The sequence below is a fragment of the Cavia porcellus genome, unplaced genomic scaffold (genome assembly GCF_034190915.1).
Source record: "Cavia porcellus strain 051 isolate PalLab524CR breed Dunkin Hartley unplaced genomic scaffold, mCavPor4.1 scaffold_11, whole genome shotgun sequence".
NCBI lineage: Eukaryota > Metazoa > Chordata > Mammalia > Rodentia > Caviidae > Cavia > Cavia porcellus.
In genome coordinates this window covers 10865979-10879643 of record NW_026947494.1, presented here as the reverse complement: position 1 = coordinate 10879643, position 13665 = coordinate 10865979, and the positions used below count along the sequence as shown (strand labels likewise).

The following is a 13665-nucleotide window of genomic DNA, read 5'->3' as shown; positions in this document are numbered from 1 at the left end:
AATCATAAATTAACTTCCCACTTTGGCATCAGATATGCTTCCGGTGAAACTGATATTCCCAGAAATCTCTGAGCCTTACTTCTGAGTTGCTTACCTTAGGGTATCTAAGGGTAATTGTGTTTCCATGTTTATGATTATTCTTATGATCTCTGGTTCTCATTGGATATTGATGATTCTGAATGTATAGCGAGAGTCCCTGATGTGTGGCAGAGCTGAGTTCTAAAATGTCATAGATATGGCCGTACTGTCAGAATGCAGCATGCTGGTTGGGGTTCCATTTAGCTCCTGGAGCCCCAGGTTGCTGTTGCATCACTGACAAGAGATCACTGGAGATTGCCAGTATTTACTTTAGGACGTGCTGGGTTTAATCTCAGCCACATCAGCTACCAGATGAAGTGAATTTTGTGCGTTTGGGCTCTCTGAGAATGTGCTCAGAAGGAAACAGTCTAAATACTCTTAGCTAGCACCTACTGCCACCAAATCTAAAGACTTTCCATCTGCAGAGTCTACCATGTGGCTTATGATGTATGCCATTAAACTTCTGTTTTGGGACTATTGTATATTTTAAAATGATCGTGTTTTCTTTCTCATTATGCTTTATATTTTTGTTAGAGTTATGAAATGGCCTTATTTTAGCAATAAACTAAAAAAGTACCTGGTACAATTCCTCGGACAAAATGAAGTACTAAATATTGAACAGAACAGGCACATTATGTGATAATATGCCTAAATTATGTAATCCATCTGGCATCGCTAAGATTTTAGGGGTTCCTTGTAAAGATGAATGAATCATCACACTATTTACTATTAACTTAGCTTTGGTTTTAATACATAGAGTAGACATTTATTATCTTAAAATCATCAAAATATTGAGGAATTAATTGGATTGAGTTTCTGCCAAAGAAGTGAAGACTCATGGCTATTGTATGTTTCCTAATTGATCTCATTTGTTCATAAAATTATTTTAATCTTCTGTACTATGAGATTATGCCAGGTTCTGTATTAGAAGCAGAAAAACAGATATGAGAAAAGTGTATTATGTCTTTAAGGGTTTATAGCATAGTGAGAGGAACAGACCTGGACACAGGTACTGTGCTTCAGCATGGCATTACCATGAGGGAGGTGCACACTGTTACACTGCGAGCAGACAGGGGAGCTCTGAAACTTCTCTGTGGAACCACTGAATGTTTGATTGCACAGGTGCTACCTCATCTGATACTTGAGGGTTGAGTAGCAAAAGGGTAAGAAGTATTCTTAGACCTGTTGCAGGGAGGAAGGACTAGGGAGAGCCCGATGCTCTAGCATGGATGAAATGTGGAGGTGTGGCAGGTGTTACTGGTACCCATAGCCACCCTCCCGTGGCCCTCCTCTGCTGTAGTTGTGGCTGTGCTGGACAGGACCTTCCTCTCTAGCCTGCCTCCCTAGCCCGTGCTCCAGTGGTGTCTTCCAAGTGTTTAGCCTTAGAATCTTGCTTGAAACCAGAGACCTGGCTCAGCCTGGAAGGCAGGATTGGGTGGGAATTAAAGTCTCTGAGGCAGCCATATCCTCAACCAAGGAAAAGAGTTGAAAGCAGGTGTCCCACTTCCTGTCTTTCAGAGGGACGTCCACCCTTTGACCAGTCAAACAATATACTCTTTACTGGATTTCTCTGCCTTCCTGTCTCATTCTATACTTTGGTCCAAACTCCTGGCATCCAAATCCTCATTTCAAATCTGCTCACAACAGAGTTCAAACTGGTGCAGTAGGTGTGGCATGAGCAGCTGTGTAAGTCAACGAAGCACCTGGGTTTTATTTGGTAGGTGATAGGAGGCTGCTAAGCTGTGAGTGTCCTGGTCACAGTGTGTAGATCAACTGGTGCCCTTGGAAAGAGCAGAGCAGAGGGAGGAGGGGCAACCTGGAGTCCATAAAGAGATGAAAACAAGACGGGCTGTCTGCTCTGTGAAAAGCTCAAAGAAAGTGGTTCAAGAGGTGTTGGCTTAATGAGCTTTGTGAAAGTCAAGCATTTTTTCATAAAGCACTCTTCAAAAATATTCTGGTTGTCTTAAATAATAGAATTCTACCTACCAAATAAATAATAGAATTCTACCTACCAAAATGAAATAAATTTTGATAGTTTCTCTTGTATGGACAACAGATTAAGTTAGTTTTCACCTATGACACTGCTATAACTTTAAAATCTTTGCTGGCCTTTTGTAAAGTGTGATTAGACAGAAAAATGACCAATTAGTGTGGTTAGAGTTTTGCAGATGTCAGCTATTGGAAAAGTTGAACTGTGACTATGTTGAACTTCATGTCATAAACTATTAAAAATAATTTCTGTGGTTGTTTTTTGCCACTTCTCTAAGTTACAAATGTGGTCCAATTTTAAAATGGGTTTTTTAGTTCAGGGTCTTCCAAGAATCAGATACAGCAGAGCACACACACACACACACACACACACACACACACACACACTCACACACACTCTCTCTCTCTCTCTCTCTGAGTAAATAATTAGGTAACTGAGTAATGGAAGTTAAGAAATCTCAGAGCCTTCCACCTCCACACTGAGTGTCAGGAGAGCGAGGGATGGAACTGAGCCCCTGACAGCCAGTGGGCCAGTTGTATAACTTGTAACCGGAGGGCAGGAGATGTGATGAAGTATCTCACCTCAGATAGGCAGGAAGGGAAAGGAGTGAATTCCTCCTTGCTCTGTCTTTTATTTTGGGGGCCGTGAGTAGGTTGGATGGTGCCTACACGTACCGAGGAGGAAAGTCTACTTTACTAGAGTCCAGAGAGTCACCTGCTAGTCCATCCAGAAGCTCGCTCATTTAAAACATTATTGTATGTTGGCGATACGTAATGTTACATTTGCTTGGTGAGCTGGTGCATATGTGATGCATATGTGATGCATAGTTTGATCATTTTCAGTGCTGTGACCCCCCCTGCATCCTTCTCTCCTCTCATTTACCCTCATCCCTTTTTCAGTCTCCAAAACATCTTCCTGTTTCTTAACATCTTTCTTTTATCTTACTCTTTAATTTACTTGTATTTTAGATTGCTTATATAAGAGAAACCATGCAATGTTTAACTTTTCATGTCTGACATTTTCCCTTAACATTATGTGCTCAAAAACCTTCCATTTTCCTGAATATGGCATGATTTCATTCTTTCTGGCTGAGTAACATCCCACTGTTTAATAGTACTACCTTTTCTTTATCTGTTTGTATGCTGACTTGTGATGCACTTAGACTGTTTTAAGAGTTCAGCTTTTGTGAGCAGTGCTGTTACAAACTTGAGCATACTTGTATCGCATAGTGTATGTGTAACTTGGGACTATATCCGTAAATGGAATTTCTAAATTTTAGGGATTTTTTGAGGACTCTTCATACTTACTTCATTAGTAGTGGTACTAATTTACATTCCAATCAACAATGACAAAAGTTCTTTCCCCCCTGCATTCCTGCTAATGTGTGTGTGTGTTCTTTTTTTTTTTTTTTCTTTTTATCGGTACCAGGGATCAAACTCACGACTGCCTGCTTCAAGGCAGCCGCTTATGCCGCTGAGCTAAATCCCCAGCCCCTGTGTGTGTGTTCTTGATGATAACCATTCTGACTGGAACTAAATGGAATCTCAGAGTTGTTTGGATTTTCTTTACCCTAAAGTATAAACATGATGGACTTTTGAAATGACCTTATTGACTACACTTCTTCTTTTGGGAAGTGTTTATTCAGCTCATTTGCCCATGTTTTGACTGGGTGTTTTGTTTTGGGGGCTTAGATATTCATCCTCTATGAGAAGATTAGCCAGCAAAACAAACAAACAAACAAACAAACAAACAAAAAACAAAAAACCAAAAACCCCAAAATTCTTACCCTGTTGGTTGTCTCTCACTCTGTTGATTCTTGCTGTTTTCTTCTGTACAGACTGTTTTTATTTTGTTTCAGACTGTTTTTCCTTTGATGAATCCCACTGGTTGGTCCTTGGTATTACTTCACAGACAATGGTTTCAGGAGTCCTTGACTGTGCCTATGGCTTCAAGCATTCCCCATAGTCTATCTTCCAGCAGTTACATTAGTTCTACTTTTATATATAGGTCTTTGATCCATTTTGATTTGAGTGTAATACATGGGAGACATAATAAGTCTAGTTTTATTTTCTGCATTTGGATAGCTAAATTTTCCAGCATCATTTTTAAAAGAAGCTATTTTTTCGCCAGTGTGTGTGTTTTAGCTCCTTTTAAAAAATCAGATGGCCGAAGGTACATGAGGTTGTTTCTGTGTCTGCTAATGTACTGTATTGATCTGTATTTCTAATTTTGTGCTGTACCATATTATTTTGTTGCTGTGGCTTTGTAGTGTAACTTGAAGTCTGGAATTGTGATGCCTCCCACTTTGCTCTTTTAGCTCAGGATTGCTTGGACTCAAAATATTGTCCTTCATAGTTTCATATGAAGTTTAGGATTTTTTTTCTTTCTGTGAAGAGTGTCAGTGTATTAACAGGAGGGTGTGTTAAATCTGCGTATAGCTTTTGGTAACGTGGCTGTTTTAATGATATTAATTTAGCTTATTTAGAAACGGGATGACTTTCCATTTTCCAACACCTTCTTCAATCTCTTTCTTCAGAGTACCATTATTTTTGTTATAGAGGTTGTTTACCACTTTGATTAGATTGATTCTTTTGTATTTAACTTTTTTTGAAACTCATGGATGGAATTATCTTCTTGATTTTCTTCTCAGTGGGTTCATTATTGGTATACAAGAATGCTATTGATTATTGGGTGTTGACTTTGTAACCTGCCACTTGGTTGAATTTGTTTATCTGCTCTAATGGAATTTTTGGGGTTCTCTATGTACAGAATCATATCATCTGCAAATAAAGATAATTCCATTTCTTTCTTTACTATTTGTATCTGTTTTATTTCTTTCTCTTGCCTGATTTCTTCGGGTAAAGTTTTCAGGACTGAATTGAACAGGAATAGCGAGAGAATCCTGTTTTGGTCTTAGTTTAGAGAGAATACTTTTGGTTTTTCCCCATTGAGTATGATGTTGGCTGTGAATTTGTCATATATGATTTTTATCAGTTTGAGGTAAAGTCCTTTGATAGCTATTTTCTTTCTTTTTTATTAGTGTATGTTTACAGTATACTATAAGCACATTCATTGTGGGGAGTTGGTACATATGCCATTTTGATTCTTTTTAATTCTCCCTTCTCTTTCCGTTCTTCCTGCCTCCCTCCTTCCCAAGGTCCCCTGCCTAATCTTCACAGTCTATCCCTGTGTCTCCTGTTTTTGTCATGGGTTTCATTATGAAGCCATGCTGGACTTTGCCAAAGGCTTTTCTTCATCTATTAAGACAGTCATGTGATTTTCATCCCTGCTTCTATTTATGAAGTACTTTGCATCTTTGTTTATCAAGGCTATTAGCCTGCAGTTTTCTTACTATGGTGGTTCCTTATCTAGTTTTAATTGCAGGGTAATGCTGATTTTATGAACTGAATAGGGAAGCATTATTTCCCTTTCAATTACATTGAAAAGTTTGAGGATTGTTGGTATTCGTTCTTCAAAGTTCTGGTAAAATTTTGTGGAGAATCGTAAGCTTTTCTTTGTTGGTAGAATTTTTATTGCTGCATCAATTTCTTTGCTTGTTATTGGTCTTCTCAGTTTTTTTAAAAAAACTTTCTTGGCTCAGTTTGTTTCATGGTAAGAAAATTTATTGGAGAAGAGCAATGGAAAGTAGGAATGGGGAATAAAGTAGCTCCTGAGAGACAAGAGGGGGTGCTGAATGAGTTGCCTCAATTTTGTTAATTCATGTGTATCTAGAATTTATCCATGTCTTCAATATTTTCTAATTTATTGGAACATAAATTTTAAAAATACTTACTAATGACCTTACAGATTGCAGTGGTGTTTATTAGGCTTAGACCTTTTAAATTTTCATTATGTTGATGTGGGTTTTTTTGTCTGTCTTTGGGAAGTTTGGCTAAGGGTTTGTCAATCTTATTTATCCTTTCAAAGAATCAGCTATTTGGTTTATTGTTTTTTTTTGGTCTCGGTTTCATTGACTTCTACCTAATCTTTATAAATTGTTTTCTTCTACTAGTTTTGAGTTTAGATTGTTCTTGTTTTTTTAAGACCTTGCGATGTGTCATTAGGTTACCTCAGATCACTCTGTTTTTCTAGTGTGGGCACTCAGAGCTGTACATTTCTCTCTGCTTCCATGTGTCACATAGATTCTGATACATTGAATTGCCATTGTCATTTAAATCTAGGCATTTACAACTTTTTCCTGTGTTTTTTTCTATGATCTGCTGATTATTCCAGTGTGTATTATTTAATCCCCATGTGTTGTGTAGCTTAAGATTACTTTTGCTGTTGATATCTAGTTTCATTCCATTGTGGTCTGATAGGATGCCTGAGATTGTTTTGGTATCTTTGTATCGAGACATGCTCTGTGACCTGAAGTAGGGTCTATTTTGCAGAAAGTGCTTGTGTTGGTAAGAAGAATGCATAACATACTGTTGTTGAAAGAAACACTGTAGTTTTGTTAAGACGTGTTTTTCTGTGGGGTGGTTTCTCACTGATACTGCTGTGTAGATTTTTTGTCCGGTTGAACTGTGAGAGTAGGGTATTCATGTCCTCCTCTGTGATTATCTATCTTTAGATATCAAGCAGTTTTTCTTTGTGAAATTGAATATGCTGATACAATTGAAAGTATATGCACATGTATATGATATATGCATATATATTTTCAGTTGTAGTACCTTCTTGGTGACTTTTTCCCTCTACCAGTATGTAGTGAGCATACTACAAAGTGAGTTCCAGACCAGTCTGAACTGCAGTGATCAGCTTGTTCTGATCAGTTTTTATTTGAGATCAAATCTGTCAGAATAGCTATTGCTTTCAGGATCATTTTCTCTCCTTTGAGTTTTAGTCTGTATGTTTCTTCATGGATGAGGCATGTCTCCTGTAGGCAACACACAGTTGACTTTGTTTTTTATCCAACCTACCACTCTGTCTTTTGATTGGGTAGTTAAGACCATCAACATTGAGTGTAATTTTTGGAAGAATTTACTTATTCCTGTCATAGTATTATTTCCCTAGTGCTCGATTTTTTTAAACATTTCTTTTGTTTACTCTCCCCATGATCTTTATTGATTCCAGGGTTTTTTGGTCCTGGTGACTTTATTGTCTCTATTTAACATTCCTTTAAATGTTTCTGTAATGGTAATTTGGTGGTTACAAATTAGTTTATCTTTATTGTGTAAGGTCTTCATTTCTCCATCAGTTATGAAGAATGTTTTTGTAGGATATAGTAATATGGATTGTCAATTATTTTCTTTTAAGCCTTGAAAATCTTTAGGCTCTCCTGGCCTTTAAGGTTTTGTGGAGAAATTTGCTGTTAATCTGATGGATTTGCCTGTGTGTATTTGATGTTTTTCTCTACTATTAATATTCCTTCTGTGTTCTGAGTTTCGGGGACTTTGTGACTATAATGTGTTATGAGTATATTCTCTTCTGACTGTTCTCAATGCCTCATTTACCGAATGTCTGTCTCATTTCAGAATACGAAAACAAAACAAAACAAAACAAAAAAAACCAAAAAAACCCTGGGCACCCTGAGGCCAGAGTGACAAATTAAAATATTCTTCCGTATAAGTTTTCTTTTCTTTTCTTTTTTTGGTCTTTTTGAGACAGGGTTTCACTATACAGTTCAGACTGATGTTGAACTCACTTTGTAGATCAGGCTGGCCTCAAACTCCCCGAGATCTTCCTGTCTCAGCCTCCCAACTGTTGTGATTATAAGTTTGCACCATGACATTCAGCCTTATAAAGAGTTTTAATGCAGAATGTTTTCTAATGAGCCTGTCTTAATGCACTTGTATTTGTTGCTCTTTTACATAATTATGTAATATTTCAGCATCTCCTTTTATCATTTTATACTCTAAATCTTATTCACATTCTCATTATCTATAGTCTTTTATATGGAGAACTGAAGCCTACATAATAGTAGTTTTAGGGTTTACAAATTAAATATAGTATGTGGGATTGACTAGAAAAATATCTTTGATTTGTGCAAAATTCATTTAGTTTATGTTTTCCCAGGTGAGGAAAGGTATTGTCAAATTAAAAGGAAGCATCTCCTAGCTGATATTTCAGGCATGTGATTTAATCTAATTTGCTGTAAGTGAAAGATATTTTAAACTGTGTTTTGAGAAGTTTTGAGAAGATCCAGATAATAGTAGTACCTTCAAAATTCCAGCATATATTCTTTTTCTCCTCCAAGAAATATGCAGTTGTCTTTTATAGGAGGTAGAAAAGGGCTTTAGTCAATAAAATGTCATAAGGCTAAATATAACAGGAGAGATGTTTTCAAAGTAATTTTGCATCTTTCATACTTTGAGCACTTGCTGACGGCACACCACAGATTAGTGCAGTGTTGCTTGGTCATGGTTCACCCCACATCTGAAGTGTTGGAAATATGCATTTTCTTGACATAGATTGTGGAAAACCTCACCGAGAAATGAGGATGAACCCCAAAGCAATCACTGCCCCACAGATGTTTGGGCGGCTTGATGTGGCCACAAATGACTGGACTGATGGGATATTTTCTACTCTGTGGAGGAAAACTCTGAGAGCTAAGAAAGGTAAGAGATGAATTGCAAGTATTACTTTTAATGTGCGATTCTAAACAAAACCCTTGGTGGTCAGGGAGAATTGGGTCTTTCATATAATATGTTAGCCAGCACTAAGATGTCTTAGTCGGCTTGTCCATGCCAAAATAATACAATTGAAGATTTAATTTTTTTTAAAAACATAGTATTGAAATAACATTTCTGTATCCCTGTGATGAAACAGCATTTTTGTATCCTTAGAATAAAGTAGATGTAAAAAGCGCTTAAGGAAAATTGATAGCATAAAGTGATTTTTACCATAAGTATTTTTGCTGAGTATTTTTTAAGTGTTACTTTTAAGTACAGCTTATGTTTTTTAAAAAATATGCAGTTCTATTAAATCACAAGGGAAGTGAGTTTCTTTGGGGAGAAATTTGGATATATCAAAAAAGGAGTCAATATTGAACTAGCATATTATTCCATGCAGATGGACCCTGGTGTTTGCCAGTTTAAAGAAGCATATCAAAGGCTAGAGGCTCAGTCTGAGAAGTTTCTTACACATGGATCTATAAAGTGAACCCAGTGGTCTCAGAGTATAAATTCATGTAAATGCATTTCCTGTGACCAAAGATTATCTCAAAGAATAGCTTGGAGAGGCATTTTTCCTTTCCCCATAAAAAGGAAGCACAGTGTTCCCTTTTACATGTGACTCATGATTAGATCACCATTTTCCTCTCATTGCAAATTCAGTGAGCTTGATTTGAATTTTCAAAGCATTGCACTTGAAATAGAATTTTCACAGTGATTGAATAGCAAAGAGCAGTCAGAAACACAAAGGTGGTCTTAATGTTGCTAAGAGGAGCCAGTTGTTAGGAAACCAAAGAGACAAAAGCCTGTGTTTACAGTTGTGTTGCTGGTGGGTTTTCTGCTGTGTCTGTCCTTTTCTCTACCTTCTGTTGTCTTCTTAAATAGCTTCTGTCAGGTTTTGTCCCAGTGTTCCTCTGAAATTATGCTATCAGGGACTTTTGTGACTTCCAGCTCGTCAAACATAGACTGCCTGTTTTCACCGAGTCCTGCTCCTAATGGCATCTGTCACTGTTGATCATGCCTCTTTCTTAACCCTGTCCCTCGACTTTAGGATCCCACATCCTGTGGACTCCCTTCTTATCTCTGCCATTTGAGTTGTTTGGAAGAAATGGCAGACAACAGAGGAGACCCTGCCTAGCCAACATGTTGCGTCACCTTGCTCTTTGGATCTCCTGAATCTTTTACATTTATCTAGATGAAATTTACCCAATCCCATGGTTTTAATGCCATCTCTAAGCCAATGGCATCCTCATTAACGTCTAGCCTTGACCTTTCCCTGGAGCTCTCTGCACAGCAACTCGCCTGGGATCTCTACTGGACATTCATATGTGCAAACCAGAATGTATTTTTTATTGTACTTTTAGAAAAGCAAAACAGAAAAAAAGGATAGAAATAATCCAGAATTTAAAAAAAACAGCAAGAAATCAACACTAGTTAATATATTGCATATTGTTAACTTAGAAGTAGTTGTTCAGGTTACAAGACCTAGGCATAAAAAACAAACAGTGACAGCACCAACTGTTCCTTTTGATGAACTAACAGAGAATTAGAGGTGTAGTTATCTATCCAAGCCAGAATTTAGTTCATGGATCTGTCCATCTTGCCTTACCTGTCTTTCCTATTGCACTCATAAACCTCTCTTTTTCTATTTGCCAGCCAGGTTCAACCTTTTACTGTTCTCAAAACATATTCACTTTCTCAGTTCCTCTGGTCTGCTATAACTCAGCATTGTAGACTAGGTGGCTTATGCACAATAGACATTTATTTCTCAAAGTTCTGGAAGCAGGAAGTCTGCTATCAGGGTGCTGCCATAGCTGGGTCCTGGGGAGGCCTTCTGGGTTGCAGACCACTGAACCCCTCTGTTCTGTCTCCATATGGCAGAAGGGGCAGTGGTGCTCTCTCTTCTGTGAGGGCACTAACTCCACTCATGGGGGCCTCCTCCTTCATTACCTAGCCACCTCTTAAAACCCCCACCTCCTTGGGAGTTAGAATTTCAACAATTTAATTAGAATAAAAACATTCAGTTTATTGTGTTACTCTAGTCTTGTTCCTGCTTTAGAATTTTGCACTTCTTCTCATTGTCTGGAAAAGTCTATCTCTAGATCTTTTAATTATTTTATTCTCCTTCTGGATTATTTAATTCACTACCATTGATAAAACAATGCTCTGCCTTCTTGACCTGTTTAATTCTTTTATATTTTTGCTCTGGTCATTTCCTTGGTCGTCACTTCTATCCCTCAGAATATAGGCTCTCTGAAGGTAGAGCACTGTTTAATTTCTCACAGTGTCCCTAGCTCCTAGGGGATCTCCAGAAGCCAGCGATGCTTGCACTATGACACATACATGGTACTTTGTGAACACTGCTCAATGAACAAATGACTTTTTGGCTTGATTATAGATCTTATCCTCCTCCTATAGAGAGACTTAAAAGGTCCTATGTGCTAAAATAACCATTGAGAGCAAAGCTTTATTTAAAACTAATGAAAACAATCTCAAATTACAGTACTTTGTTAAGCTTTACAGCTATATTGTACGTGCATTATACATATTATATTGTATGTTGCCTCCTCCCCACTTTGGTGGGGTTTTGTAGGGGAGCATATATGGATCGTACTTGATGGCCCAGTTGATGCTATCTGGATTGAAAATCTGAATTCTGTTTTGGATGATAATAAAACCCTAACTCTTGCCAATGGTGATCGGATTCCTATGGCTCCAAACTGCAAGATCATTTTTGAACCTCATAACATTGACAATGCTTCTCCTGCTACCGTCTCAAGAAATGGCATGGTTTTTATGAGTTCATCTATCCTTGATTGGAGCCCTATTCTTGAGGTATGATTGAATCCTTCTTTTGTATAATTAAAAAGGGAAACAGACGCTTTGGCATTCCTTGAGTGTGTGTACCAGTTTTCCTGCAGCTGGCAGTGTAATTGCCTTTTTATGCTAATGTTTCTGGAAGGCCCTTGAATGTGCAGGGACTTTCAAACCCTGCTGCTCAAAGACTTTTTGAGTCCTCTTCTAATCACTTTAGAACTGTGATTTCCAGACAATTACCAGCCCCATGTGACTCTGTAATCCTACCAACCTGTGTCTGAGGACCCAGTGAGTAAAAATTTAATTTGATCAGTTTTGGGATTCATGATATTTGAAAAAAACTCATTTATGTAAAGTTTGTGAACAACCATCTTAACCTTTAAGTTGAGGACAACATGTTAAAGTTTTGTGTAAGGAATTTTCATGAGATTTGATAGTCCTAATATTTTTTTTTAGTTTAAATGTGGAAGTAATATTTGCGATGGTATCTCTTCAATTCATGATGAGGTATACTATTTAACAATAGCTAATATGTTTTAGAGTGTATTTATTAGAACTAGATTATAGTGAAATGTCTTATATACCTGTATATTTTACTAAATCAGTACTGTAGTATAAGGCAAGACGTTTATTAAATCAGCCATGTGGCAAAATTTTCAATATAGTCAGTCAAATTTATTATATTCATTTGTATCTTATTTTCTTTTTTAAATTTTATTTAAGGAGAAAAAAACAGAAAAAGGGTACAAGTTATACAGAATTTCAGAAATAATAAACAGTAGGGAATCACTAGTTAATAGTTTACATATTGTTATCTTAGAAATAGTTGTTCAAGTTACAAAATTAAAGCATATAAAGTGGACCTTCAAACAGTGAGACTGCAAATAGTTTTGCTCAATGATCCAACAAAACTCAGTAATATGGTTTTCTATCTTATACACTTAAATATATATGCAGTTATATCCTTTAGAACACTTTCTTTTCCTCTCTTTTGTACAATGACAATTACACATTTTGGATTTTATTACTCCCACAGTTCTTACTACTATTTTTTGAAGAGAGTAAAACCAAATGTGACATAACAGAACAGAGTCAGTCAAATCAAAAGGATGGACATAATAGATAACAAATAGATAATAGTAAAAACAAAATACCAGGTGATCAACAATGGTTACCATACTGCCTCTTGCTATCTTAAAAAAAATTGCCTATATCATCAGTTATAATAAAATTGAACAAAACAGTAAAGAATAATACTAAAACATTGGAGACATTATAGGAATTTAAAAGAAGATAATAGTCAGCCAGAATGGCCATCATAATGAATCTTATTGTCTTCACAGTTGTGGCTTATACTTTCGAACTTGGTACTATGAAGCAAAGGAGAATAGAGGAAAATCAGTCAAAACAAGATGGTGAGGGAAATACAGGATTTCAAATCAAGTTAATAGGAAATCAAAGTGGTGACTATAATGAATCCTGCTGTTTTTTATTTTTCCCTTAATTAAAAAGATAAAAAAGTAAATAATTGAAAAAAGGAGATTGAGATAAGAGAAGGCATAACAACAAAACAGTGCAGGTCAAAGCATAACCATTTAAGTAAAATAGTGTTTCGCCACAAGATATCCTGACATAAAAGTAGTTACCATAGTGTCTCTTTCCTTGAAATCTTTGAGTATAACTTCGTATACTGTAGTACCAAACATATCAAGACAATGTAAAACCATTCAAGAGAATGACAGTATTACAGGGTATTTAGAACCAACTATCAGAAAATGAACAATGGTTTCTGTATAATCTCCTTGTCTATAAACGTTGTTGCTTATATTATCACATATAATAAAATCCAATAAGATGCAACCTGTTAAGACCGATGGAGACAGAAGAATAAAAGCTTGATGGGACCTCAAAACAAGATGATATTAAATCAGCACTAGGTATTATGATGTCTTGTTTTCTCCAAAATAGCTGTTCCTACCATCCAATCTTTTCTGCCTCATTTCTGTTGAGCTCTTTTTCTGTCATTAGTTGTCAGTTTGTCTTCTTCATTTTGCTTTCTGCTCCATTCATTGTGGCCTCTCTGCCACTGTTTCTGAAGTCTTGGTGTTTTCCTTTTTTTAGAATATCCTGCAGTATTGTCTGTAGAGTTGAATTGGTGGTTGAAAATTC

At 36.7% G+C, this 13665-nt stretch overlaps 1 protein-coding gene across 2 annotated transcripts in view; it reads left to right on the top strand.

Moving 5' to 3' along the window:
- The window catches only part of Dnah5 (dynein axonemal heavy chain 5), a 282354-nt gene that overhangs the window by 153458 nt on the left and 115231 nt on the right, over positions 1-13665 (top strand). For both annotated transcript variants that reach the window (XM_063257979.1, XM_063257978.1), the window contains 2 exons: positions 8479-8625; positions 11273-11514. In XM_063257979.1, coding sequence (XP_063114049.1) covers positions 8479-8625; positions 11273-11514 — 389 coding nt within the window. The remainder of the gene's footprint in view (positions 1-8478; positions 8626-11272; positions 11515-13665) is intronic.